Source organism: Saimiri boliviensis, chromosome 19 (genome assembly GCF_048565385.1).
Source record: "Saimiri boliviensis isolate mSaiBol1 chromosome 19, mSaiBol1.pri, whole genome shotgun sequence".
Classification (NCBI taxonomy): domain Eukaryota; kingdom Metazoa; phylum Chordata; class Mammalia; order Primates; family Cebidae; genus Saimiri; species Saimiri boliviensis.
In genome coordinates, this window is record NC_133467.1 from 13,648,604 (window position 1) to 13,675,999 (window position 27,396).

Below are 27,396 nucleotides of genomic sequence, written 5' to 3' on the forward strand. Positions count from 1 at the left end.
TTTTTTGAGACGGAGTTTCGCTCTTGTTGCCCAGGCTGGAGTGCAGTGGCACGATCTCGGCTCACCGCAACCTCCGCCTCCTGAGTTCAGGCAATTCTCCTGCCTCAGCCTCCTGAGTGGCTGGGATTACAGGCACACGCCACCATGCCCAGCTAATTTTTTGTATTTTTAGTAGAGACGGGGTTTCACCGTGTTGACCAGGATGGTCTCGATCTCTTGACCTCGTGATCCACCCGCCTCGGCCTCCCAAAGTGCTGGGATTACAGGCTTGAGCCACCGCGCCCGGCCGGCAATTCACTTCTATGGAAGGTTTGGCTCACAGATGGAGCAATAGTGAGGGCACGGGTGCTTAGTCCTGACGGAGGTAGCCTCAATTGCTACGTCATTCTCCTATTGGCTGGGGTTCGACTGCACAGACTAAGCTAATTCTGATTGGCTACTTTAAAGAGAGCAGGGGTACCAGCTGGAGTGGCGGGGTGGGTAGTTTGGTGGGAAGGACGGTTACTCTTCAGGTTAGAGCAGGTGACCAGGGATGACTCAGGTCAAAGCGGGTGACCAGGGGAACAGATGTGAACTACTGATTAGAACCGGCGGGAAAGTCGTTGATTGAAACTAGAGGCAAGGGAGCAAAGAGAACCAGGAAGTTAAACTTTAAACTGGAGAATTAGCGAATAAGAGAGCTGAACATACTGACATGTTGATTCTTTGAAGAGAGACTTGGAGTTCGCTGTATCTGACATGCATTCCCAGAAGTTTAGGCTTTCTAAATCCCAGGATGAGACAGGAGGTCAGCACAAGATATAGACCACAAAGATCTTGCTGATAAAACAGGTTACAGTAAAGAAGCCGGCTAAATCCCACCAAAAACCCAAGAGTGTGTCCTCTGGTCTTCCCCGTTACCGTGTTTCCATCAGTGTCATGACAGTTTACAGATGCCATGGCAACATCCGGAAGTTACCCTATATGGTCTAAAAAAGGGGAAGTTTGAGCCAGGTGTGGTGGCTCACGCCTGAAGTCTCGGCACTTTGGGAGGCTGAGGCAGGTGGATCACCTGAGGTCAGGAGTTCAAGACCAGCCTGGCCAACATGGAGAAACCCTGTCTCTACTAAAAACACAAAAAAATTAGCTGGGCGTGGTGGTGCATGCCTGTAATCCCAGATCCTCGGGAGGTTGAGGCAGGAGAATTGCTTAAACCTGGGAGGCGGAGGTTGCAGTGAGCCGAGATCACGCCACTGCATTCCAGCCTGGGCAGTGTTAGATACAGTGAACTCCAAGTTTCTCTTAAAGAATCAGTGTGTCAGTATGTTCAGCTCTCTTATTCTTTAATTCTCCATTTTAAAGTTTAACTTCTTGTAGTTTCAGTAAACAACCTTTCCCACCAGTTCTAATCAGTAGTTCACATCTGTTTCCCTGGTCCCTTACTCCTTTCTGACTCATCCTGGTCACCTTCCCTGGTCACCTGCTTTGACCTGAGTGCCTCCCCCTCCCCAGTCACCTGCCGTGAACTGTTCCATAACCATCCTTCCTGCAAAACTACTCATCCCAGCACTCTGGCTCATACCCCTGCTCTCTTTAAAATAGCCAAGCGGACTTAGCTTTGGCTGTGCAATCTAACCCTAGCCAATAGGGGAATGACACAGCCTTGTCCAGCTGCGCACTGGCCATTATTCCATCTGTGAGCCGCACCCTTCTATAGAAGTAAATTGCCTTGACTGGGCATGGTAGTTCTCGCCTGTAATTCCAGGACTTTGGGAGGCCAAGGTGGGTGAATCACGAGGTCAGGAGTTTGAGACCGTCCTGGCCAACACAACGAAAAACCCTGTCTTCTACTAAAAATACAGAAATTAGCTGGATGCGGTTGTGGGTACCTGTAATCCCAGCTACTTCAGAGGCCGAGGCTGGAGAATCGCCTATAACGTGGAGGCTGTGGCAATTGAGTGAGTTAATCCCATGAATGCCTGTGTAGGTGCTTAAGAAGCGCTTGCTGTGATGAAGATGAGAAAGATGATGCTGATGGTGTGACAGTGACCATCATCATCATCATCACCTCTGGGTCACATGCAAGAGTGTGGGTGACTTGCCCAAGGTCACCTAGCAAGCAAGCAGCGAAACAGGGTCTCAGACTTGGCACCCAGATCCTTCCTCAAGGGGCCCTCCTGCCTTGGAGGAACCCACATAGGGCCATGCCCTGGCCACTGTCACTTGGCATGAAGGTGCCCTGCCTGGCTGGCCCTCCTTCTCCAAGAGCCACAGAGCGTGTTCCAGAGCCAGGTGCCAATGCTGCTTTTATAACCTCCTGTTTCAGATTACCCAGCACCCCCTGCCCCAGTCCACTCTGCAGTGGGAGGAGGGGGCAGTTCCCGGGGGCTCAGGGCCAGCATGTCACCTCTCCTGCAAAGGCTCTCAGCTCTGTACCCCACAGGCGAGTGGACTGAATACTCCGTGCCCCTGACTTCATCTAAACCCTTTCCCGGACTCGGGGTCAGGTGACAAGGAGCCCCCCAGGGAGCATGTTCTCTGCTGATGTCTGGGCTGCAGCTGTCCTCTGGGGTCCCTCAGTGGGCACTGCCGTCCTGAGCTGGAACAGGGGACAACCCCAACCCTGCATCCTCAGCACCCACGAGAGTGTTGGATAAGCCAGGCCTGCGGGGCTTGGGGACAGGGATGTGCTGGGCTGTAGAGCTTGGCTGGCGTCCCACCTGGCCTGAGGGTCCCCACTGGGCGGCCTCAGGCTGTCTACACCCATGCACCTTCAGTCTCCTCCTCTTCAGCTCCTGTTCCTAGGACTCTGGAAGAGATGAGCTCCTCTCTGCGGCTGACCTGCAATTCTCAGGCCAGCTTGGTCCTTGACATCCACGGCCAGAACCAGTCAGGTGAGGATCCCCCACTCCCAGGAGGAGAGGAGTCAGGGGGAGGAACCATTGGCTGGGCACCTACTGTGCACCGATGCTGGACACAGCACCTGTCAATCCTCTGCTCAGCCCTGCTGCACCGATGTGGGCGGGGAGGCTCAGAGAGGGCAAGTGACTTTTCCAAAGTCACACAGCTATAAAAATCCCTCAACCTCTCTAGGCAGGGCACTGATGAGTTCTTGGTCTCAGAAACTAAGTGCATCCCAGGCTCCAGACACTTATTAGTGATTATTACTGCCCATAGGGCTGGGGGCCTGGTGAGATGCTTGGTGTTCTTATGCAACCAGTAAGTCAGGGGCACCAGCCAGTCTCCAGCGCTCAGATCTCAGCAGCAGGGAGGGAGTGAGTAAGCCACTTGTTGAAGGGGTAGACCAGTGTTTCTCACTTAGAGGTAAGTCCCCCCAACCGGCAGGGACTTTCAATAGTGTCTGGGGAGTTTCTGGTTGCTACTGGGGAGGAGGACGCTGTGAGGGTCAGTGTACAGAGGCCACAGATGCTCCTAAGCATCTTAAGGTGCTCAGGACACACCTACAACTGTGAAGTTCGTGAGCCGAGACGTCAGCTGTGCCAAGGCTGAGGCCCTGGGGTGGAGAGGAACCCGAAGGAGGGTGCAGTGCCCTGGGGTTACACAGGCCTGGCGTAGGGGCTCACACCTGGAATCCCAGTGCTTTGGGAGGTCTAGGCGGGAGGATTGCTTAAGCCCAGCAGCTCCAGCAACATAGTGAGACCCCCTCAGCTCTACAAAAAGTCTTCAAAATTAGCCAGGTGTGGTGATGCATGTTGTAATTAGTCCCAGCTGCTCGGAGGCTGAGGCGGGAGGATCAGTTGAGCTTGGGAGATGGAGGCTGCAGTGAGCAGAGATCATACCACTGCACTGCAGCCTGGGTGACAGCGAAAGACCCTGCTTCTAGGAAAAAAAAGTGAAACATGGAGACGATTCCCTCCCTGGCCTGAAGGAGTGAGGGGGGGCTGCCGTGTGAGGAGGAGCCCTGGGAGGTGGCTAGGGGGTCACGGTCCTGCTGTCCAGATCCTGCAGGGGCTCCCATGGGACCAAGCCAAGAAAGCCCAGAGCCGTGCTTAACCCTTGATACCAATGGGGAAACTGAGGCTCAGAGAGGGGCCACCGAGAAGCTTGCCCATGGTGCCAGAGCTAGGCAGAGGCCAAGCTGGGATTCAAACCCAGGTCACCTGGCTCCAGAGTCCAGCCCTAACAGGACACCACATGGCCCCTGAGCCTCGGGGTGTGTGAATAGCCCTGCGTCGGGCCACTGATGTCATCCTGGCTCTCTCATCCTCTCTTGGGGAAGTTGACTGGGTCCCAACCTGGCCCTGGGGACACTGGACAAAGTGGTGTCTTGCCAGCTTCAAGCCCTCTCCTTCCTTCCTTCTAGCAAAGAGCTGCTGTTCTGCGGCCGGCATCGCCTCCCCTCCCTCCTGGGCCGCTGCCCCAGCTCAGCCTCAGTCTCAACTAAGGTAACTGTGCCCCAGCCGCCTGGCTCCTAACAAGTACCAGATGCTCGGCCCGAGGTGGGCGAGGGCCAGGCCCCTCTGGGGTTTGATAACGCATGCACATCTGTCCGCCGGCCTGCAGCAGGCCCACGTGGGCCACCCTCGGAAATCCCTGGCTCCAGCTTCCCAAACATACCCAGGTTTACATGCCTGAGCCGGCCCCCAGCCAGACCCGTGAGCCCTTTGGGAGACGGGGGAGGCCTCCTCACCCAGCCTGGCACACTTACAGAGGCTGGAGCAGATGACGCGGTCCTTTGAGCTGAGCCAGCGTCACCCCTGTCTCTGCTCTGCCCACAGGACTGAGGGGTCCTGGGAGTGGAGAGGAGGGCCCAGTAGATTTAGGCTAGGTTCCCCTGTCCCTCTGAGCTGTCATTGTCCGTGTCCAAATCCAGAGCTCCTGGAGGGCATGCCTAGTGCCTGGCACAGGGCCCAGCTCGTAGTAGGTGCTCAGCAGAAAATAGGGCATGAATGGGTGAGTGCATGCATGAATGGCCACATCTGCAACCGGTCACTTCATTTTCCAGCCAGCCACCGTGTTTTGCTAGGCGGCGTCCTAGCCCTTGGCCGGGCCGACTTTCCTTACAAAGCACGTGCTATGTGCTGGGGTCCTCTGCAGCATTTGTGCATGATTTCGGGGTTCCCCAAATTTACAACTGCACAGTCATTCAGAGAATTTCTTTCTTTCTCTATTATTTATTTATTTATTTATTTATTTATTTATTTATTTTGAGACGGAGTTTCGCTCTTGTTACCCAGGCTGGAGTGCAATGGCACGATCTCGGCTCACCGCAACCTTCGCCTCCTGGGTTCAGGCAATTCTCCTGCCTCAGCCTCCCGAGTAGCTGGGATTACAGGCACACGCCACCATGCCCAGCTAATTTTTTGTATTTTTAGTAGAGACGGGGTTTCACCATGTTGACCAGGATGGTCTCGATCTCTCGACCTCGTGATCCACCCGCCTCGGCCTCCCAAAGTGCTGGGATTACAGGCTTTAGCCACCGCGCCCGGCCTATTTATTTATTTTTTGAGAGAGTCTCGCTTTGTCACCCAGGCTGGAGTGCAGTGGCATGATCTCGGCTCACTGTAACCTCTGCCTCCCAGGTTCAAATGATTCTCCTACCCCAGCCTCCTGAGTAGCTGGGATGACAGGCGTGTACCACCATGCCCAGCTATTTTTTTTTTTTTTTTTTAAGAGATGGGGTTTCACCATCTTACCAGCTGGTTTAAAACTCCTGACCTCAAATGATCCACCCACCTCGGCCTCCCAAAGTGTTGGGATCACAGGTGTGAGCCACCATGCCCAGCCTCAGTTTTTATTTTTAAAATTTCTTTTTGAGACAGGGTCTTTCTCTGTCACCCAGGCTGGAGTGTAGTGACGTGATCATAGCAAGTGATCCTTCTGCCTCAGCCACCGGAGTAGCTGGGACTATAGGTGGTACCAGCACACCTGGCTTCATTCAGGGAGCTTCTTAGTTTTCTCCCCAAGTTTTATTTTGAGTCATTTCAACCTATTTAAAAGTTACTATGAGACAGTGAACATTGACCAATTGTTAATATCCTTCCGTGTTTCTCATCTATGTTACTTAAATTCGTATCATCACACACGCGTTTTTTCTGTATCAGGAATTATAGAGATGTATCTGAGGACGTCAGCTTTTTATTCTGAAATACTTCACCTCTTTCCTGTAACCAGGATATTTTCGGATTTAACACAGTAATTACAACATTCAGGAAACAATGTTGAAGTAATACCTTCATTCAATGTACAGCCCATATAAAATTTCCCAGCTTTCCCAATAACATTCTTTCAAAAATCGGTTTTGTTTTGTTTTAAGTCTGGGATGCAGGCCAAGATCACACCATGTCTTTTCAATTTTCTTAATCTAGAACAGAGGTCTACAAACTTTTACTGGAAAGTAAAATGTGGGGGTTGCAGGCCTTATGATCGCTGTTACAGCTACTCAGAATTGTCATTGTAGCACAAAAGCAGCGATACAGATATGTAAGTGAATAGGCATGACTGCGTTACAATAAAACTTTATTTACAAAATCAGGTTGTGGGCCACGTTTGACCCAAGAGCCAACTTCTGATCTAGAACATTCTCCTTCCACACTCTACCTTTCCTTACCCAATGTTTTATTTATTTTTATTTTTTTTTTGAGGTAAAATTTCTCTCTGTCACCCAGTTTGGAGTGCAGTGATGTAATCTCAGCTCACTGCAACCTCCGCCCCCCTGGGTTCCAGCAATTCTCCTGCCTCAGCCTCCTGAGCAGCTGGGATTACAGGCATGCATCACCACACCTGGCTAATTTTTGCATTTTTAATAGAGACGGGGTTTCACCATGTTGGTCAGCCTTGGTCTCAAACTCCTGACCTCAAATGATCTTACCCACCTTGGCCTCCCAACGTGCTGGGATTACAGGCGTAAGTCACTGTACCCAGCCTCCCAAAATTTTATTATACAATTTTTTAGACACTAAAAAATGGAAGTAATTTTACAGTGAACACTCACATACCTAGATTTTCCTATTCACATTTTATTTCACATAATCACATAGCTCTCCATCCATCGTATTTTTGGATACATTTCAAAGTAAGTCGCAGATATCAATATAATTTCCCCTAAACATTTTATTATCATTAACCACCTTTAAAATATCCCAATCAGATGCAGCGGCTCACACTTGCAATCCCAACAGTTTGGGAGGCTGAGCTGGGAGAATTGTTTGACTTAAGGAGTTCAAGGCCAGCCCAGGCAACCTAAGGAGACCCTTTCTCTACAAAAAATTTAAAAATTATCCAGGCATGGTAGTGTCCAGGAGGTTATTTTGCAAAACATTCTTCTAATGTGGATTTGTCAAATTGTTTGCTGAAGATAAGACTCAGGTGGAACATTTTTGACAGGGGTATCAATAACATAATGACGCATCTCTGGTGAGCTCATTCAAAGTACCAGCTCTGCCGGGCGCTGTGGCTCACGCCTGTAATCCCAGCTCTTAGGGAGGCAGAGGCGGGAGGATAGCTTGAGCCCAGGAGTTCGAGACCTGCCTGGGCAATATAGCGAGACCCCGTTCTCCACAAAAAGGAGAAAAACAAAACAAAACAAAACAAAAAGACAAAGTACCAGCTCTTAGCCAGGTGTGGTGGCCTGTAATCCCAGCACTTTGGGAAGCTGAGGTGGGCGGATCACCTGAGGTCAGGAGTTTGAGACCAGCCTGGCCAACATGGTAAAACCCTGTCTCTACTAAAAATACAAAAATTAGCCGGGCGTGGTGGCACACGTCTGTAATCTTAGCTACTCGGGAGGCTAAGGCAGGAGAATCACTTGAACCCAGGAGGCAGAGGTTGCAGTGAGCCGAGATCGTGCCACTGCACTCCAGCCTGGGTGACAAAGCGAGACTCTATCCCCCACCCCACCCCCAAAAAAAAAGTTCCAGTTCTTCCCAGAGACTCTGTTTTTGCAGGTTTTAAGTGGGAGCCCAGAATCTATATTTTTACTAAGTTTCCCCAGTGATTCTGCTGTTGAGCCAACCTGGAAGTTAGCACATTATTTCATACAATTTTCACAGCAACCCGTAATAAAATAGGGGTCCTTATCCCTGTGTTTTGGATTAGAAGGCTGAGGCTCAGGTGGTTAAGGAACTAGCTGGAGATCACTCACCTCTCCGTGGTGCATCCACACTTGGAGCTCTGTGTGTTTGATGCAGACACGTGCCCAAGCATTGTCCTTTCTGCTAGACTGCCCCCTGCTGTCTGCCACAGTACTGCAACTAGAGTTCTTGCCTGCTGGTGCCAGGCTGGTAGGTATTTTCAAGTCAGTGTTACAGCAGGGAGGGCCTGAGAAGATAGTTGCCATGGCCACATTTGATGGCCTAAACTGAGGCTCCAAACCAGGCGTCCCCAAACTGCGGCCCCCTGAGGCCATTTATCCGGCCCCCCACCGCACTTCAGGAAGGGGCACCTCTTTCATTGGTGGTCAGTGAGAGGAGCACAGTGTGTGGCGGCCCTCCAACGGTCTGAGGGACAGTGAACTGGCCCCCTGTGTAAAACGTCTGGGGACACCTGCTCCAAACCCTTACTTCACCAAAGTTCCTCCGGCCCAGGAAGCTGTGGGTCTCTTGGGCCTGGGGCTTTGGGAGGCAGAGCTCACGGCTTCGAGCCAGCATGTGCTTAAAGGTTCCATCAGAGCCCTGAGGAGGAGATCTATCTTGTTTTTTTGTTTCTTTTTTTCCCTGACCCAGCTACACTACTCCAAGGGTGAGATTCAGAGCACGTTTGCCTTGGGCGTGGAGGAGCGTCGTTTTCACATCAGCATCCGGTTGGTAGCTGCTACGGCCAGTCTCGCTAACTTCATGAAGCTGGAACAGACTTTCCTACAGGTATGTGGAGGACAGCCCAGGCCCAAGGCATGCTGGAGTGGGGGTGGGGGCTCCTGGGACAGCCCTTTGAGAAAACAGAAATTGTCCTAATGTCCTGGTTTCTGGGAGGAAGGGCACAGAAGGCTGTGAAATGGACAAAATTTGCTGGAGTAGATTCTCAGCTGGTGTCTATATCCAGCCCTTCTTCCTTTTGCATGATTTATTGAGCAACTACTAGGTGCCAGGTACTATTTTAAAAGCTGGGGTGTGACCTAAAATAGAACTGATCAATTCTTCCTTTCATCAAATGCGCACTCTAGTGGGGGAGATTAACTACCCCAAATCACACAAACATGCCAGAGAGGAGTAGGATACGGAAAAGACGCCCTGAAGTCACGGAGAGTGAACAGTGAGCATATTTAGATTAGGTGGCCAGGGAAGGCGCCACAGAGGCGGTGGCACTTGAGCAAGCCATGGATGATAAGCGCCAGCCATTTGAAAATCTAAGGGAAGGCCAGGCATGGTGGCTCACGCCTGTAATCCCAGCACTGTGGAAGGTCAAGGCAGGCGGATCACAGGGTCAGGAGATCAAGACCAGCCTAGCCAACATAGTGAAAGTCCCTCTCTACTAAAATACAAAAAAAATAGCCAGGCATGGTGGCATGTGCCTGTAGTCCCAGCTACTCAGTAGGCTGCAGGAGGAGAATCGCTTGAGCCTGGGAGGCAGAGGTCACAGTGAGCAGAGATCGCACCACTGCATTCCAGCCTGGACAACACAGCAAGACTCTGTCTTTTAAAGCAAAACAAAACAAAAAAGCCAACTTCTGACCCAACCCCAGCAGTCCGCCTGCAGTGCCCTCAAGTGACCCTCGGACGATGGTGCCTACCAGCAGGGACAGCAACCCACTCTGAGCCTTTGCACAGGCTGTTCCATCTGCCTGGAATGCTCTTCCCTGACTCCTCCCCAAGCTTGCTGCTCTGCATTCCTTTCTCCCTTGAATGCCTCTTGTGACCATCCTTGTCCCATCATTTTCTGTCCTGTGACTATCTCCTTGCAAGCCTGGAAGCCCCGTAAGGGTGAGGATCAGGCCTTGGCTATCTTTGTATGCAGGCGCTCAGCACTGGCTTGGGAGCATAATACGTGCTCAGTACATGATTGAGAAATCTCAATACCAACTGCGTGGCTCCTGCAAGCTCCTCTCCACGATCTCGCCCTGGGCTCAGGGCACCATTCATATTATCTTGCAGAGGTTGACACTTTCTTGCCTCCATTGTCTAGGAAAGCGAGGCTCAGAGAGGTTGAGAAACTTGCCCAGAGCCACACAGCTTGGCCATGGAGTTGAGAGGTGGCTGTTCTGTGCTGTCTCCCGTTGTCCATAGTCCCCTCACCCACTCCCCTCCTTTGTTATCTGCTCATCCTTGGGAAGCACTTGGCTTTTTGATTCCCTGACGTATGTCACCATGCAGGAAACTGTGAATGACCCACAAGTGCTCCCTGTCTCCTCTGCAGGCTCCTCTCCTTTCCCATCCCAGGCAGAAGCGTGGGGCAGGTACCCCTGTGATGCCATCACTCTCTTCCAGCTCAGTGCCCTTCCCAGGGAGCTGGTCCCACAGACCACATAGGAGGGAGCTCATGGGACCCATGTCCTGTGCCAGGTGGTGCTGTGGGATGGCCAGGAGTTGGCCCTCACTGGGAGCCTCTCCCGGCCTCTCCCCCGGCCCTTCAGGAGCCTCAGCCTGTAGGGTGAGTGTGTGAGGGGATGTGGGCAGCAGTGACCCAGTCACTCAAGAAATCATCCCTGGCTGGGCACAGCGGCTCATGCCTGTAATCTCAGCACTTTCGGAGGTCGAGGCAGGCGGATCACTTGAGGTCAGGAGTTTGAGACCAGCCTAGCCAACATGGCAAAACCCCATCTCTGCTAAAAATACAAAAAAATGAGCCAGGCATAGGGGTGCGCACCTGCAATCTCAGCTACTCAGGAGGCCGAGGCAGGAGAATTGCTTGAGCCCGGGAGGCAGAGGCTACAGTGAGCCAAGATCATACCAGTGCACTCCAGCCTGGGCAACAGAGCAAGACTCCACCTCAGGAAAAAAAAAAAAAAAAAAGTAAAGAGGACAGGAGGGCAGGTGGGTAGGGCAGCTAGTGGTTGGAGGGAGCCTGGTGCTTTGGGGAGGGCCGGAAGGGGAATAAGACAGGGGCAGAGTGCTTGGCGGGCGTGTGACCAGGAGATGAGGTCAGACGGGCAGAGACAGATCCTGCTGGCCCTGGAGGCTGCAGTGAGGCACGCGATTGCTTTCTGCTTTTGGAGATGCTGAGTCTGGGGCTTGGGGATGAGGCGGCTTTTTTATCCAGATACTTTCAGTCTTTAGCCTGGGAATGGCTCTGGGCTCTTCCAGAGATGGGGGACAGGGTAGTCTCTCCACCCCCCGATCCGAATTCCGCTACAGAGATATTGGGGGCAGGGCACCAGCTTCTCCATCCTCCCTAGCCTCTCATTTCCCAACAGCCATGGGGTGTGGGGGTGCTGTTAGGCTCTCCTCTCCCCACATCTTCCCCGCACCCCCACCACTGCCCTCCCATCTCAACGCAGGTGCAGCTCACCTGGAACGGAGGACAGCCTGTGACCCTGCAGCTCACCTGGGCCAACAGGTTCTCAGCACACAGCACCCCCTGGGACGGCTGCCTGGCCACCTCCCCGGGGCAGGTATGCGGGGCCTGGCCGCTGTGCCCAGTGTGGGGCCCCCTTTGCTCCAGGCTTCTCAGCTGGACCCTCCAGGTCATGTACCCTATTCTCTTCCCTATGGGCTCCAGGAAACCTGGGGCCTGAACACCCTCTGGGCGTGCGGGGCCGTAACACAGACCCCAGACGTGTTCACTGAATGGCTCGACCTGTCCTGGGGCCAGCAGCGCATGAGGCAGAACTTGACATACAAGGTGAGGCCTGGGGAGCAGCGTCCGGGCAGGGAACTCCCAGGCGGCTCCGCCTGCTGCAGGAGCGCCCCGGCTCTGGGACCGTGTGGTCTTGGGTTCCAGTGCTTGAGAGATCCTGGGCAACTCACTCCTGCGGTGCGCCTTGGGTTTCTCACCTGTGCAATGGGCGCAATACTCCCTTCCTACCTGGAATGTGGTGAGGGCTCTGGAAGACAAGACAAGCATGTGTTTCCAGCATGAGATGGGGTGGAATGGTTAGGGGGCTTCTGAGGAGGGGGCGGAGGGAGATCCGGAGCTCAGGTTCCTGGAGGCGTCGGGGGCCAGGTCTCCTCCAGCATCACTGCCTGATGGGCTCTTCATGGGGCCCAACACTGTTCTGCAGAGCCTGGGGCAGGAACCAGGCCACGGAGAACTGAGGAGAGCTGGCCCTGGAAGTCTCCTCCCTCCTCTGGGTCTCCCACCGGGGTTCCTGGGGCTCGTTGGCGCAGCCCCCTAAGTGCTCACAGCAGAAATCCTGCCATGGGAAGGGCACAGTGGCTCACGCCTGTAATCCCAAAACGTTGGGAGGCTGAGGTGGAGGAATCACCTGAAGTCAGGAGTTCAAGACCAGCCTGGCCAACATAGCAAAATCCTGTCTCTACTAAGAATATAAAAAAATTAGCTGGGCGCAGTGGCATGTACCTGTAGTCCCAGCTATCTGGGAGGCTGAGGTGGGAGAATCACTTGAACCTGGGAGGTGGAGGTTGCAGTGAGCTGAGATCATGCCACTGCACTCCAGCCCTGGCTACAGAGCAAGACTCTGTCTCCAAAAAAAAAAAAAAAAAAAAAAAAAAAAAAAAAAAATCCTGCCCCAGAGTGTAAGGGGGTGCTGTGGCTGATGAGGGCTCTGACGGTGGATTCCTGGCACATGCTCTTGCTAGGTGAGGGTCTCCACCTGCGGCTGGCCATGGGCATTCTCTCACGTGATGAGCCCCTGACACATGGGCCCTCTCATTCCAGAGGCATCGGCCATCTCAGCCAGACAAGATCACCGTGGGGGCCATGCTGGAGCACGTCCTCGGGGCTTCTTGTGCCCGGCAGAGCTTCTGGGGAGAAGTACAGACTGACTACGCACACTGGCTGCGGCACTCCCTCCGCCCGGGGCTCCGTGACCTGCCCAGGGTGAGTCTGCCCTGGGGAAAGGGGCAGCTGGAGGACCAGGGACCCATGGCGAGGGGGCAGCAGGGAGGGTGAGGCCCGCAGAAGGCAGGGGTGTGAGCGAGGCAGCCAGACACCAGCATGGTGGCTCTGCCACTTGCCTGCTGGGTGACTGGGCAGGGCGCGTCTCCTCTCTGAGCCTCCGGTGTTTCATCTGAGGAATGGAAGCAGCAGCAGGTTCCAGGAGGTAGGTGATAGTGAGAGTTACGAGAGATGTGATGCAGGAATGCTCAGCCTTGGTGCCTGGCACACATGTTAGAGTTTCTGTTGTCATGATTGCCTCAGAAGAGAGGTGTTGGGGCCCCTTTTCCTCAACCCCTTTCCGTCTGGGGTTGGTATCTGGTTGATTGGTTCTTCTATCCACCCACCCATCTAGTCATTAACCCATCCTTCCTTCCTCCCATCTTCCATCCATCCCCCTATTTCTGCCCTCCCGCCCTCACTCCCTCCATCCGTCCACCATCCATCCATCCATCCATCCATCCATCCATTCATCCTCCAACCATCATCTATCCATCCATCCATCCATCTATCCATCCTCCAACCATTATCCATCCATCCACCCACCCCAGGGAAGCACATTTTTCTGTAAAGGGACAGATAGTAAATATTTTAGGCTTTATGAACCATCCAGTCTCTGTTGCAGCTGCCAACTCTACCACTGTCTTGTGAAAGCAGCTATAGATATGTGAATGCATATGGCTGTATTCCAGTGAAAGTATTTACGAGGGGGCAGTGAGCCAGATTCGGCCCTCTAGCTTCCCGCACCTTATCTATTCCTCTGTTCATTGAGAAAACGTGTATGTTTCGCCCCTGCCAGGCCATGCTCTAGGTGCAGGGACTGGGTATTGAAAGGGACAGCTCGGGTGCTGGCCTCCTGGGTGGTGCATTCCAGTGGGTCCGGGAACATACAGCAAACTAGAGCTGCTTGGTCTGTGGTCAGGGCGTGGTAAATGCTGTGCAGGGAGGAAGCGGGGAGAGGGGCAGGGTGTTGGAAAAAGGGCCTCACTGGTGAGGGTGAGCCCTGCAGAGGGGAGGGGCCTGAGGCAGGACTTTGCCTTGGGGAACACGGGGCGGCCCTTATGGAGGGAGAGAGGAAGGTGACGTTGGTAAGATGAAGCAGGCCACAGGCCATGCCAGAGCCTGGCTTCTCTTCTAAGTGCAGGGGACAACGTCCGATTGTGTGTGTGTGTTTTAAACCTGAGACAAAGTGTCTTGCTCTGTCACCCAGGAGAGCAGTGGCACCATCTCAGCAGTGAGTTGAGACGGTTCAAGTGATTCTCCTGCCTCAGCCTGCTGAGTAGCTGGGATTATAGGTGAGCACTACCCTGCCCAGCTCAGTTTTATATTTTTAGTAGAGATGGGGTTTCACCATGTTGGTCAGGCTGGTCTTGAACTCCTGACCTCGTGATCTACCTGCTTGGGCCTCCCAAAGTGCTGGGATTACAGGCATGAGCCACCGTGTCCGGTCAAGATGGATGTTTTTTAATTTAACATTTGTTATGAGACTGGCTCATTTTTGCATGTTTGGTAGCGACAGGGTTTTGCCATGTTGCCTATGCTGGTCTCAAACTCCTGGGCTCAAGTGATCTGCTCACCTTGGCCTTCTAAAGTGCTGGGATTACAAGAGTGAGCCACTGCGCCCGGCCCTGAGTATTTTCATAGGTGCTTTCTGTCGTGGGGCACTGGGAGCCTTGGGGAGGGATGTGGCATAGGGAACCTGGTGCCCTGGACATAGGGCATGGCTATCATGCCTTCCCTTGGTTTCCTACAAATCTGACCGCAGCCTCCCCAGCCAGCCCCTTCCTGAACTTGGGGCTGGCAGGGGACAGAGACCAGGGGCAGGGCCTGGGCCAGGCTCCACTCAGGCCTCTGCCCTCCCCTACAACAGGGAGGAGAAAGTGAGGCTGTCCGTGTCCCGGGCCCCAAGCTGTCTCCAGGCCTCTGTGGCCCAGGAGGAGCGTGAGTGGTGGCTGGGTCCTAGCTCAGCTCGCTGGGTCATGGTCCCCATTGGCTCAAGAAAGGAGAGGGTCTGGGCATTAAGATCTCAGAAGTCAGCCTGGGTGCAGCTCACACCTGTAATCCCAGCAGTTAGGGAGGCCAAGACAGGAGGATCGCTTGAGCTCAGGAGTTCGAGACCAGCCTGGGCAACATAGTGAGAACCCCGTCTCTACTTCAAAAAAAAAAGCCTGGTGGGGTGATGCACTCCTGTGTCCCAGCTGCTGGGAGCAAGCTGTGACAGTGCCACTGCACTCCTGCCTCAGTGACTGAGATGCTGTCTCAAAAACAAAAAGGCTCAGGAAACCCTGTCAGGACTGCATGGCATCCCTCACTGCCTGCCATGTCAGGGGAGGCTGCTGGGAAGGGTACAGAACAGGGGGCTTCAGGTGGCTCAGCAGGTTGACTGAGGTGGTGCAGCTCCAGGTTCTCAAGTCCTAGGGCTTTGAGGCTTGGCCTGGGGCAGCGGGGAGCTCCAGAAAGCGGTGGAGGAGGAGGAGTGGGCAGCTGGAAACATCATGGGTGCAGCAGCAGGTCCCCTTCTGGCTCCAGGGGGCAGAGAAGAGTGTGGTGCTGTGGGCGTGTGCCCACGGGTGGACAGCGGAGACGGAGATCCTGTTCCGGGATGGCAGGCAGCCCTTCCAGCCCCTGGGACGCCTGACACTGCAGGCTGCCAACCACAGCCTCCTGCTGCTGTGCATGGCTGCCAGGGCGCCTGCTGGGCCACGTGGAGGTGAATGGGCCTGGGCCGAGACCACCGTGCCAGGAGCCCCGAGCCCTTGAGGTCCATCTGTGCCCAGAAACCAGAGCAGATGGCCCCGGGGTGCGGCCCGCACCTGCCACTGCCACTGAGACGGTTTGTCTATTTCATTCCTGCGTGGCCCCCAGGGAGTCCCAGCCTCTTCTCCGTCCTCACAGTCCAGGACCGCAGCAGCTGCCTCTCAGGTGCAAGCCCGGCTGGAAGACAAGGTGCAAGGCTTGGGTGCCTCTGTGAGAAGGTTCCAGCACCTGGTGGATAGCACGGGGGAGGGTTGGGTGGAGAGCTCCCCCTCTGGCCTGGCCTGTAGCCCCCACTTGCCAGGCATCCCCTTCTGGGCTGGAGGGTCTGGGGCTCTCTGCCCTGGATCTCACTCTGATTCTGCCTCGGTTTCCCTGTCCAGGTACAACCGGCAGGCACCCTGGATGGTGTGGCAGGCCGCCTCCTGCGACTGTCCCAGGCAGGGCTGGAGGCCGTGCAGGTGAGTGGTCGGACGGTCACCACCTTGTGGGGCCAGAGCCAGGCCAGGCAGGCACTGACCCAGCACCTGCCTCTTTGCCTGAACCAGTTGCAGGTGGGGCTGGAGCAGCTGCGGAAGGAGCTGGAATGTGAGGCGGGGAGGGAGGGCTCAACCCTGCACCAAAATCCACGCCCAGCCCGGGGCCCTAAGCCCTCACCTTGGCCTTTGGCACTGTCAATCAGAATGGTGGCCTTGCTTCCTGTGGGCCTGCAGCCCAGCTGTGTTGAAACCCCAGCCTTATTTCTTATAGACCTACAGCCTTGAGGTTTTTTTTTTCTTTTCTTTGAGATGGAGTCTCACTCTCTTGCCCAAGCTAGAGTGCTGTGGCATGAATCTGGCTCACTGCAACCTCTGCCTCCCGAGTTCAAGCGATACCCCTGTCTCAGCCTCCCAAGTAGCTGGGACTACAGGCGTGTGCCACCATGCCCAGTTAATTTTTCTATTTTTAGTAGAGATGGAGTTTCACCATGTTGGCCAGGATGGTCTCGATCTCTTGACCTCATGATCTGCCCGCCTTAGCCTCCCAAAGTGCTGGGATTACAGGCGTGAGCCACCGCGCCCGGCCCAACCTTCGTTTTTTTTATTGTCTGCTGTCTCATTCTTACAGGGTCTCCAAGCTCATGTCCCTTATGCCTGCTGCCTAGGTTTCTTCCGCCTGCTTTCTTTTGAGTATACAGCCTTGTTTCTGTGACGCTCACTGCCACAGGGCCTCTTTCTGGCTCCATGATGAGCTCTCTGTGGCCGTGTGGCCGTTAAACGCTCACAGCTGCTGCCGCAACCGTCCTCCTGGCAGGACTAGGACCTTCTGGCCTCTCCACCATCCAGGGCTAATGCCCAGCCCAGCACAGAGCCCCCAAGACCCTGCCCAGCGCCAGGGTGGGCGTCCCTCTGACTGGCTGTTGAATGTCACCTCCGCGTCCTCTGCTGTGCCAGAGTCCCATTTGGGCAGTGAACTGGGAGGGGTGCTGCAGGACGCGGCACCCTGTGCTGTGCGTGCTGTGGTTGATGACAGCAGGAGGCAGGGGCCAGGGCGGAGTCCAGGGGGAACCAGGGCCAGCACCCCGTGTCTTCTCCCAGTGCGGATGCACTTGGCTGTCCCAGCAGTATGTCACCCAGCGTGTTTAGTGGGGCTGCCACATTGGCAGGTGCTGCTTGGCGCGGCCCACACTGTCAGACTCCTAGGAGGCAAGCGGGGGTCCAGCATAAACCATGTCTGTGCGAACAGTTCAGGTGCAGAGAGCCTCGTATCACTTCTAGGAGTGGTGGGAACCCTCCCCCAATCCAAGTTCCCAGACAACCTATGAGCAGGCCATGCAGAGGCGGCTCGGGTCTGCTGTGACAACTCGCCTGCAATCTCCAGTGCCTGCTGCTCTATTCCTTTTCCCCCACTGCCCCCATCTTAATCCCAAGAACAGGCCTTGTCTCTTTGAGGCCTCGGAGCTGCCCAGAGGCCTCATGGTGGGTGGTGGCTGCCCGTTGCAGGGCCCCTGGCCACACTGAAGGACGCCTACCTGGAGGTGACGCTGTGGCCCCTGGAGATGTGGCGGGAGCGGGCAGAGGAGGCCATCTGCAGGCCTGGGTGCCCAGGGTTGCCAGGCAACGGGGGGGGGGGGTCCCAGGCCCATCAGGGCGGCCCTAGGGGCTGTGAAAGGTGCTCTGGAGCTGGTGAGAGCAAGGATGGGGCGTGGCTGGCAGTTGAGGACAACCGAGACCGCTCTCACTGTCCCCTCCCTCTCAAGGTGGCCCACTGCATGCTGTCCTGGACTGAGGCCATGTTCCCATGGGCACTGAAGAGGCTCTGCAGACTCCTGCTGGACTTGTACGGCTTCACAGCCAGGTAACGCAGGGTTGGGAGTGGCGCGGCCGGCGTTCCTGCCACGTATCAGGCGCAGTGCTGAATGCTTCCACACGCTCTGACCCACTGACTCCTCTGACCGCGCTGCACAGAGGCTTCTTCACTCCCCATTTCACAGAAGAGGAAGCTGAGGTTTCTCCCTCATTCCACAGAGACCTCGTGAGCACAGCCCCAGTGCAGGCAGGATTTTAGGAGCTGCTGCAGAGGAGCGCAGTGGGCGAGGCTGACCCCTGCCTTCAGGAAGCTCAGTTTTACTTAGACGTGAAGCACAAGAAAACGTCTACAGCAGGGTGTGCACCGCTCCCTGCAGAGAGCCTGAGAGTCACCTCTTAAGCAGGCCATTCCGCTCTGTCACATTTTCTTGGTTTTGTAATTTTTTTTTTTGAGATGGAGTCTCGCTCCGCCGCCCAGGCTGGAGTGCAGTGGTGTGGTCTCGGCTCACCGCAACCTCCGCCTCCTGGGTACCTGCGATTCTCCTGCCTCAGCCTTCCGAAGAGCTGAGATTACAGGCACATGCACTACCACACCTGGCTAATTTTTTGCATTTTTAGTAGAGACAGGGTTTTGCCACTCCAGGCTGGTCTCAAACTCCTACCTTAGGTGATGCACCCCATTGGCCTTCCAAAGTGTTTGGATTACAGGCGCGAGCTGCCACAACTGGCCTGTTTTGTAATTTTTTTTTTTTTTTTGAGACGGAGTTTCGCTCTTGTTACCCAGGCTGGAGTACAATGGCGCGATCTCGGCTCACCTCAACCTCCGCCTCCTGGGTTCAGGCAATTCTCCTGCCTCAGCCTCCTGAGTAGCTGGGATTACAGGCACGTGCCACCGTGCCCAGCTGATTTTTTGCATTTTTAGTAGAGATGGGGTTTCACCTTGTTGACCAGGATGGTCTCGATCTCTTGACCTCGTGATCCACCCGCCTCGGCCTCCCAAAGTGCTGGGATTATAGGTGTGAGCCACTGCGCTCAGCCTTTTTGTAATCTTTTAAACACACAGAAGCCCTTCTTTCTTGGAGGCCGTGCAGAAGCCAGCTGCATGCGGGGTGTGCCCCACTGCTCATCATTTCCTACCACTGAGCCATACATCAGTAGCAAATGCTCGAGAAGGAGCACTGGGGACATGGTGGGCGGGCGGATTGTATGGTGTGGCCGTGGCAGGCTTTGAGAAGGCACAGTTCGAGCAAGAGCCGTGGGGCCAGCGTGGGAACAGAGCTCCAGGTGGGGGCACCACTGCACAGAGGCCTGGGAGAGCGATGTGCCTGGCCTGTTTGTTTTTGAAATGGAGCCTCGTTCTCTGTCACCCAGGCTGGAGTGCAGTGGTGTGACCTCAGCTCCCTGCAACCTGTCTCTCAAAGTCAAGTGATTCTCCTGCCTCAGCCTCCCACGTGGCTGGGATCACAGGTATGCGCCACCCTACCCAGCTACTTTTTGTATTTTTAGTAGAGATGGGGTTTCACCAGATTAGCCAGGCTGGTCTCAGACTCCTGAGCTCCAGAGACTCAGCCTTTGAAAGTGCTGGGATTATGAGCATGAGCCACCGTGCCTGGCCTGTTTGAATATCAAGCTGGCGGGGCTGAAGCATACTGTGAGTAAGGGAGAGTGGATCCAATTGGAAGGGACTGGGAGGTCCCGCGGCTGGGGAGTTGGGGCGAGGGCTGTGGCTTCTACGCTGACCTAGGAAGGACGTCATCACCCTTTCACTTCAGAGGTCCCTTTGTTCCTTGTGTTGAGAACACAGGGCTGGTGGATAGAAGTGGGGCACCCAGTCTGGAGCAGGGGCCTGGGGACCCAGTATCCATTTCCCTCCCTGGCACGAGGCCCGCCAGGAACCCGGCTCCAGGCAGGGGGGCAGCTCCCTTCTTCCACACTGCTGGCCTTGCAGAGTGTCTGGACTCCAGCTGTGCCACTAACTAGGATTCCTCTGCATCGGCTCTGTATGCCTCAGTTTCCCCAGCTATAGAATAGGGACTAAACCTGCATCATGGGGAAAAGGCTCCATGTGATACAAGTTGCTGCTCCTGCCTTCTTGCAGTCAGAATGCAGGCTGAGGAATGGAAGCGCTCCCCAGGCCGGGCTTTGGCTTGGTTGAAGAATCGCCTGCCTGGTTATTAGCCTACCTGGTGAGTGGGGGATCTGGTGGGGGTGCCAAAAAACTGGATTTACCTGGCAGGGAGGGGTTCAGGCTGCTTCCTGCCCCCAGATGCAGGGCCTCTGGGCTCCCTAGAAGGTGAGTGAGGCCACCTGCCCCTGTACCCCCTCCACCGGCCCATCAACAACAGCGTATGCAATGTTCCTCTTCCCACTCCACCCCCACATGAGCCGAGATCTCCCTGATCATTCAGATCCCACAGGCTTGACCCTGCTCTACATATTGAGAAAGTTCCAGTCTTCCTCTCAACTGTAGCCGTTTTCTAGACCTGTTGGTTGGGCATAGTGGCTCACACCTGTAATCCCAGCACTTCGGGAGGTCGAGGTGGGCAGATCATTTGAGGTCGGGAGTTTGAGACCAGCCTGGCCAACATGGTGAAACCCTGACTCCACTAAAAATACAAAAATTAGCTGGGCATGGCAGTGAGTACCTGTAGTTCCAGCTACTCTGGAGGCTGAGACAGGAGAATCGCTTAAACCCAAGAGGCAGAGGTCACAGTGAGTCGAGAGCGTACCACTATACTCCAGCCTGAAAGACAGAATGAGATTGTCTCACCAAACACAACAATTTCCTAGACCTTCCAGCTCCTGTCCTCAACATCCCCACACACAGGCCCCATCCTGCCCAAGACCCAGGGGGCACAGCAGGCATGACCTCAGACACCTGTGTCCTCAAAATGGGGCAGCTTGTTTCTGTCCCGGCCTCGCCTCCACCTCCGCTGTCATGCTGGCCTCTGTCCTCCTCCACCTCATCATGGGATTTCCTAGAACAAGGACAGCCCCTCCCCGAGAGGCACCCCCATGCTCTCCACTGCAGAGCTCTACCTGCGGACCTGTGAGCTCCCCGTCTGCAGCCCAGGGAAGCAAGGCTCAGCCAGGCACAGCAACTTGACCTGTCCATTCCCTCTAGGAACTACTCAGGGGTGGTGGTGCTGCTGCTGCCTGGGGGAGACGAGCCCCGGACGTGGCCTGGGTGAGCAGCTACCTGGTGGAGAAGCTGCTGTGGCCGCTCCGAGAGCTGGCCAGGGCCAACGTGCTGGCCGAGTTCTACCAGCTCAGACACCACCTGCTACAAGGTCCCCGGGAAAGTGAGTCCTGCCCCGGGCTGTGCTGCCCTCCTCCCTGGGAGCCCCCTGCCCTGTGGGCACAGCAGCAGGGTCATGCAGGGGCAGGTACTGTGGGGGCATCACAGTGCCGGGCGCAGAGCTTACTGGACTTCCCAGGTCCTGTGGGACTAGGGCTGAGGCTGCACATCCTGCTTTTGTCCAGAATACAAGGCCTGGCCCAGCCGAGGAGTATGGTGGGTGGTTTAGGGCTTCAGGCCCGCTCCCTCCCTGTGGGCTCTGCTGGAGCAGCAGGCAGACCTCCCATTACCGCTGGAAGGGCACTAATTGAGTTCAGACTCACAGGTCAGGGGCGATCTGGTGCTGGGATGACGGGCTCTGGGCTCCCGGGGAGCTTGCGTGTGGCTCAGGTGAGTCTGCTAACCTCTGGACTCGGCTTCCTCCACTGTCAAATGCAGGTAACCACGTGGCTCGCTCACAGGGGTAAGGGGCATGTACGGTTCTTAATGCACGAGGGAGCCCCTCATGTCCGTGGGGGAGCCACAGTACCCAGGCCTGGCAGTGTGGTTTATCAGTGTGTGACTCACATGGGGGACTAGGGCTCCCTAGAAGCGTGGGTGCAGTCATGTCTAAGCAGCACGCTGATGCTGTGGAAAACAGCCTGGTCTTCAAGTTGTGTGTGTGTGACCGTGGGCTGCTTTGTGCCCCTCAGTTCTGATAGCTGACCACGCGACTGGTAGTGCCTCCCACAGGACGCTGGCCCTGGCCAACAGGTGTCTCGCTGTGCACAGTGGATGGTGCTTTCCCGCCACGGGCAGGAGCACCCCCAAGGCACAACTCAGGGGCCACGCTGGCTGGACTGGTCACACCTGCTCCTTCACAGGCCATCTCTTCCCGACCCTGAAGAGGGCAGGTCTGCAGGACGCCGCTGTCATGTTTTTTTTTTTTTGAGACTGGGTCTCACTCTTGTCATGGTTGGAGTGCAGTGGTGTGATCTTGGCTTCCTGCACCCTTGACCTCCTGGGTTCAAGTGAGTGATCCTCCTGCCTCAGCCCCGCAAAGCGCTGGGATGGCTTAGCCCCACCATGCCCAGCCGATCTGTGCATTTTAAGTGCATGATTGAGGGACTTCTGGTTTATTCAGAGTTGTGCATGCCTCACTACAATTGATTTTAAAACGTTTTTATCATCCTCAAATGAAACCCTGCAGCTGCCCATCTGCCTGCTGTGTCCATGGCTGTGCCTGCTTGGGATGTCTGATGTAAGTGGAAGCAGAGAACATGGCCTCTGGGCCAGGCTTTGTTACTTAGCACAGCAGTTTTGCAGTCGGTCTCAGGTCTCCATTCCTCGTTAGGGCTGAATTGGCCTTGAACCTGGTGGGGAATCGCTGGGCCTGTGGCTGCTGCACAGGCGGAGGATACTCCTGGCCTCAGGGCAGGCTAAGCCTGGGCTCTAGGCATCAGGGTGCCCAGCAGGCATTGGGCTCCCACTGCGGTGGGTGGAGCTGGCTCCACCCACCCTGCCTTTGGGGCTGCTCCTCCCCAGACCATGCCCTGGGGGCCAGGGCCCAGCACGTGGTGGCCTTCAACGGCCAGGTGTGGGACCTCAGTGTCCAGTGCAGCAGCATCCTCCTGGCCCAAGACTTGGCTCAACACATTCTCCCTGATGCTGAGTCGGACAGGCTTGGGGCTCACAGCCCTGACTGTGGAGCTGAACCACATGACCCTCATCTTCTACCCAGCCTGCAGGTAAGGAGGAGAAGCCCGAGCTTCCCCTGCAGATGTGTGCCTGTAGCAGGTCACCTGGGGGGACGGTACTTTCAAGCTTGTCCCCTGGCTGTGGGTCAGCCCTCCTGCTGCCTCCTGCCGTGACAAGGAGGGATGTCCCCAGGATTGAGCGGGCCAGTGAGGACAGGGCACCATCTCCTGTGACATGCCCACCTGCCTCTGCAGCCTGACCCTGGGCCTCGGGCACCACGGTGAGTCTGGGCCCCAGAGGGGTTGGCCCCACGGCCAAGAGCCTCTGTGGGATGCACCATTCTCAGCTTCCAGTGCGGCAGGTCCCCGGGCTGTAGGCAGTGACTGTCGTTGAGATGATGGCACTAAGGCCCAGGGCTTTCTGCCTCCATCCCGGGGATATGCGGCTCCAGGGTGGGGTTGGCCCTCTGCCAGGGAACACAAAGGAAGGACCTGGATTCCGGCCACTCAAGCTGAGGACATGGGGACGGGTTGGGGGGACACACGCTGTCCTCAGTCCCTGTGCTTTCTCTCCCTCCTCTGATGAGGGTTTAGAGCCAGGGCCCTGGGCTCTGGGAGTCTGGGGTGGAGGGGGCGGGATTCTACCACTCCTCGGTGTGCCTCAGGCTAATCTCTCATACAGGTCCCCTGGGAGAGGATCACGGGCTCTCACAACCTCCTCCACTTCCCTCCTCCCATGGGCATATCTGCCAGCCTTCTGGGCACTAACGCCAATGAAGCAGGCAGGGAGCTGATGTTGCTGGAGGGCTCTGTGGCCCACAGCCTGGAGGGCTGCTCACTGCAGAGTCCCAGAAGAGGCAGGTGGCCTGCTGGCCCTGCAGAGGACTTTGCAGGCCCAGGGTTTGGAGGAGTCTCCTGCTGAGGCTGCTGTATGTGGGAGAGCCACATGGTCCAGCGGGAGGTCTGAGCTGTGTGTGCCCTGCCAGGTGGATGGTGACTACAGGGCCACCAAGAAGACTCAGCCGGCCTGCCCAGGACAGAGCCCGCCTGCCGGGCCTTCTTCCGGGACCCCTGCTCCAGCTTGGGGAACTGCTTCTGGGTGGTGAGTGTGAGCCTGGCCCCTGGGGCACAGAAAGCCCTTTCCCCTTTCTCTCTCTCTCGTGCTGTGTTTAACAGCCTGTAGAACTGGGAGTCAGTTCTCTCTCTTATTTATGAACTGCCCAGGCTGGAGTGCAGTGGCGCTATCTTGCCTCACTGCAACTTCTCTCTCCCAGGTTCAAGCAATCCTCCTGCCTCAGCCTCCCAAAAATACAGGCATATATTTTTGGAGAGATGGGGTTTTGCTGTGTTGGCCGGGCTGGTCATGAATTCCTGACCTCAGGTGATCCGCCGGCCTTGGCCTCCCAAAGTGCTGGGATAACCGCTGTGAGCCACCGCGCCCAGCCTCACTAGGGATTTGAAGGTCCACCACTGTTCAGGGAAAACGCTCAGCCCCTGTTTTCTCTCTGCTCTCATACCGCAACAATCATCATCAACACGGAAGATCAATTCTGTGAGCAGATGTGTGGGGGTTTGTCCCCACTACCAGGGTGGACCTCGAATTCAGTTCTAACACTAGCTACACCTTGAGGCAGCAGCAGAGCCTGCATGGTGAGAGATTCTTCAGCCAGTGCTGCATATGAATGCCACAGCCAAACGCCCACTGAAAGGGTCAACAGCAGAAGAGGGAATTAATCGATTGGAAAATATGACAAAGGGCGGATGAAATGAGGGGATCCCACATGTCTCAAACTCCAGGCCCGGTGTGGTGGCTCATCCCTGTAATCCCAGCACTTTGGGAGGCCAAGATGAGTGGATCACCTAAGGTCAGGAGTTCAAGACCAGCCTGACCAACATGGTGAAACTCCGTCTCTCCTAAAAATACAGAAATTAGCCGGGCGTGGTGGTGTGCGCCTGTGATCCCAGCTACGCAGGAGGCTGAGGCAAGAGAAGTGCTTGGACACAGGAGGTGGAGGTTACAGTGAGCCGAGATCTCGCCACTGCACTCCAGCCTGGTGACAGAGTGAGAGTTGGTCTCAAAAAAAAAAAAAAAAAAAAAAAAAAAAATTCCAGAATGAAAACAGACAGGACCCAGGACCCTTTAGAGTCAGGAGGCACAACCCCCAGTACAATAAATCCATCCATACCTAGTCCCATCAAAATTAAATTGTAGAAAAGACAAAAGGTCCTAAAAGCTACTGAGGAGGGTGGAGAAAAGGAAGAACATGTTGACAATTGCTTTCCCACCAGCAGCAAAGGGAAGACGGTGGAGTAAGAGCAAGTAAGCATGAGGTGAGAGTTCATACCCAGCTCAACTATTACTTAATGAAATAACCTCTCAGCACTAATCTGTCTAGAGATCTCTTTACCACAAATGGACACTTACTCAAGGGACACACCCACATGTTCATTTACATGCTGTCTGTGTCCACTTTCCTGCTACAGCGGCAGAGTATCTGCAAGGGAGACCACATCTTTGCTCTCTGAAAGACTTCATTAGGAAGATGGAAAGATAAGCTACAGGTTGGGAAAAACATTTACAAACCACCTATCAGACCAAGGACTCATCTCCAGAGACTCATTTCTAGAATATATAAAGAACTCAAAGCTCAAAAGTAGGCCAGGGGCAGTGGCTCATGCTTGTATTCCTAGCACTTTGGGAGGCTGAGGCGAGACGGTTTGAACCCGGGAAGTCAAGGCTGCAGTGAGCCATGATCACACTCCTGGCTGCATGACACTGTGAGACCTCATCTCACAGAACAAAACCTCCAAAGTAAAAAATGGGAAATAAACACATGAACAATGTTTGCACACCCAGCCATAGAGAAACAAGATAGTGTCACACACCTGAGCTCCAGTGAGTCCCGGCATGGGTGGGTGAGTTCCAGGGACCGCAGTATAAAGCATTAGTTGAACATCCAAATGGCCAGGTTGTGATTTCGGCATCCACTGATGAGTGCACTATAGAAAGCATTGTTCTAGTACCAAAAGGGTGGTGGCTGCTGAGAATCAAGTGAGGCTTAGAGGCAGGAATCAACGTCACGGTCTACCAAGCAGATCCGCGCGGGAAGCCGCCTTGGACTCACGAAGTGCTAAGACAGCAGGTGGTGTGGCTCGATGGGGAGCTCGGAGAATCTGGGAATCAAGCAGAAGCACCCGTTCTGACCGTGTAAATACAAAACTGTCAGCTACTACAGCCACCAACAGAACAACTGGGAGGACAAGCAGCCCAAAATTTATAGCCACAGGGCGACAATGGAGTATTCTCTGCAGTTACGGGCCTCTCCCTTCTTTTTCGGGTTTATTTTTTGTTGTTTTTGTTTTTGAGATGGAGTCTTGCTCTGTCACTCAGGCTGGACTGCAGTGGCACAGTCTCGGCTCACTGCAACCTCCGTCTCCCGAGCAGCTGGGATTACAGGTGCGTGCCACCATGCCCAGCTAATTTTTTTGTGTTTTAAGTGGAGACAGGGTTTCACCTTATTGACCAGGATGGTCTCAAACAAACATCAGACCTCATGGTCCGCCTGCCTCGGCCTCGCAAAGTGCTGGGATTACAGGTGTGAGCCACCGTGTCCGGCTGGATTTTTTTTTTTTTTTTTTTTTATTCAAGGGCTAAATTCTTCCCCTCTCTTGGACACCAGTGAAGTATTTACAAAAAGCAGTCACCAATTACAGTTAAATTTTGAAGGACAAATTAAAAGGTGGTTTTAAGTGACAAAATAAAGTTACAAAATAATAAAAAGTGTCTTAATTCCTTCCTCTTTTTTATCTTTTTGAGACAGGGTCCTGCTCTGTCCTCCAGACTGGAGTACAGTGGTGCAGCCTCCCAAGTAGCTAGGAGTACAGGCGTCTGCCACCACGTGTTTATATTTTTAGTAGAGACGGAGTTTCACCATGTAGGCCAGGCTGGTCTTGAACTCCTGAACTCATGTGATCCTCCCACCTCACACCCGACCAGAGAAATTAAGACATTCTCAGATAAACAAAAGCTGAGAGACTTCATTACATTGGGACCTGCCCTGCAAGAAATGCTAAAGGGAGTCCTTCAAGCCAAAAGAAAAGGACGCTAGGTCGACATTTGAAGCCACATATCAAGACCTGTGTTTTAGGAATTTTGATTCATACCTGATTATTTTATTGGATTTTAAAGAGATGTGTAACCCTAAGTCTGTGTTAAATATATAACTTATTTTTCAAAAATTAGGCATGGTGGCATGCCCCTGTAGTCTCAGTTATGGAGGATCACTTGAGTCCACGGGCTTGAGGTTACAATCAGCCATGATGGTGCCACTGCACTCCAGCCTGGGTGACAGAGTGAGACCCTCTCTCTAACATATAGATATACTTGGTGCCATCAACAACATAGGAGGGGGAGGAGTGGTGAAGGAGTAGAGTATTTGTATGTGATTGA

General features: G+C 54.7%; 1 protein-coding gene across 2 annotated transcripts; it reads left to right on the forward strand.

The window, feature by feature from the left end:
* On the forward strand, positions 1-26,701 carry LOC104650932 (uncharacterized). 2 transcript variants are annotated; one of them, XM_074389691.1, is made up of 15 exons: positions 1-1,937; positions 2,772-2,873; positions 4,304-4,385; positions 8,664-8,801; positions 11,372-11,485; positions 11,593-11,715; positions 12,712-12,873; positions 15,796-15,876; positions 16,068-16,145; positions 17,924-18,021; positions 19,344-19,439; positions 20,071-20,158; positions 21,097-23,227; positions 23,933-24,048; positions 25,431-26,701. In XM_074389691.1, the coding sequence occupies exons 4-11, from the start codon at positions 8,775-8,777 to the stop codon at positions 19,399-19,401; spliced, it is 741 nt and encodes a 246-aa protein (XP_074245792.1). In that variant the 5' UTR covers positions 1-1,937; positions 2,772-2,873; positions 4,304-4,385; positions 8,664-8,774; the 3' UTR covers positions 19,402-19,439; positions 20,071-20,158; positions 21,097-23,227; positions 23,933-24,048; positions 25,431-26,701. The 2 variants fall into 2 exon arrangements, with proteins under 2 accessions (XP_074245792.1, XP_074245790.1); XM_074389689.1 differs by having other exon boundaries at positions 1-2,873.
* The last annotated feature ends 695 nt before the right edge of the window (positions 26,702-27,396 follow it).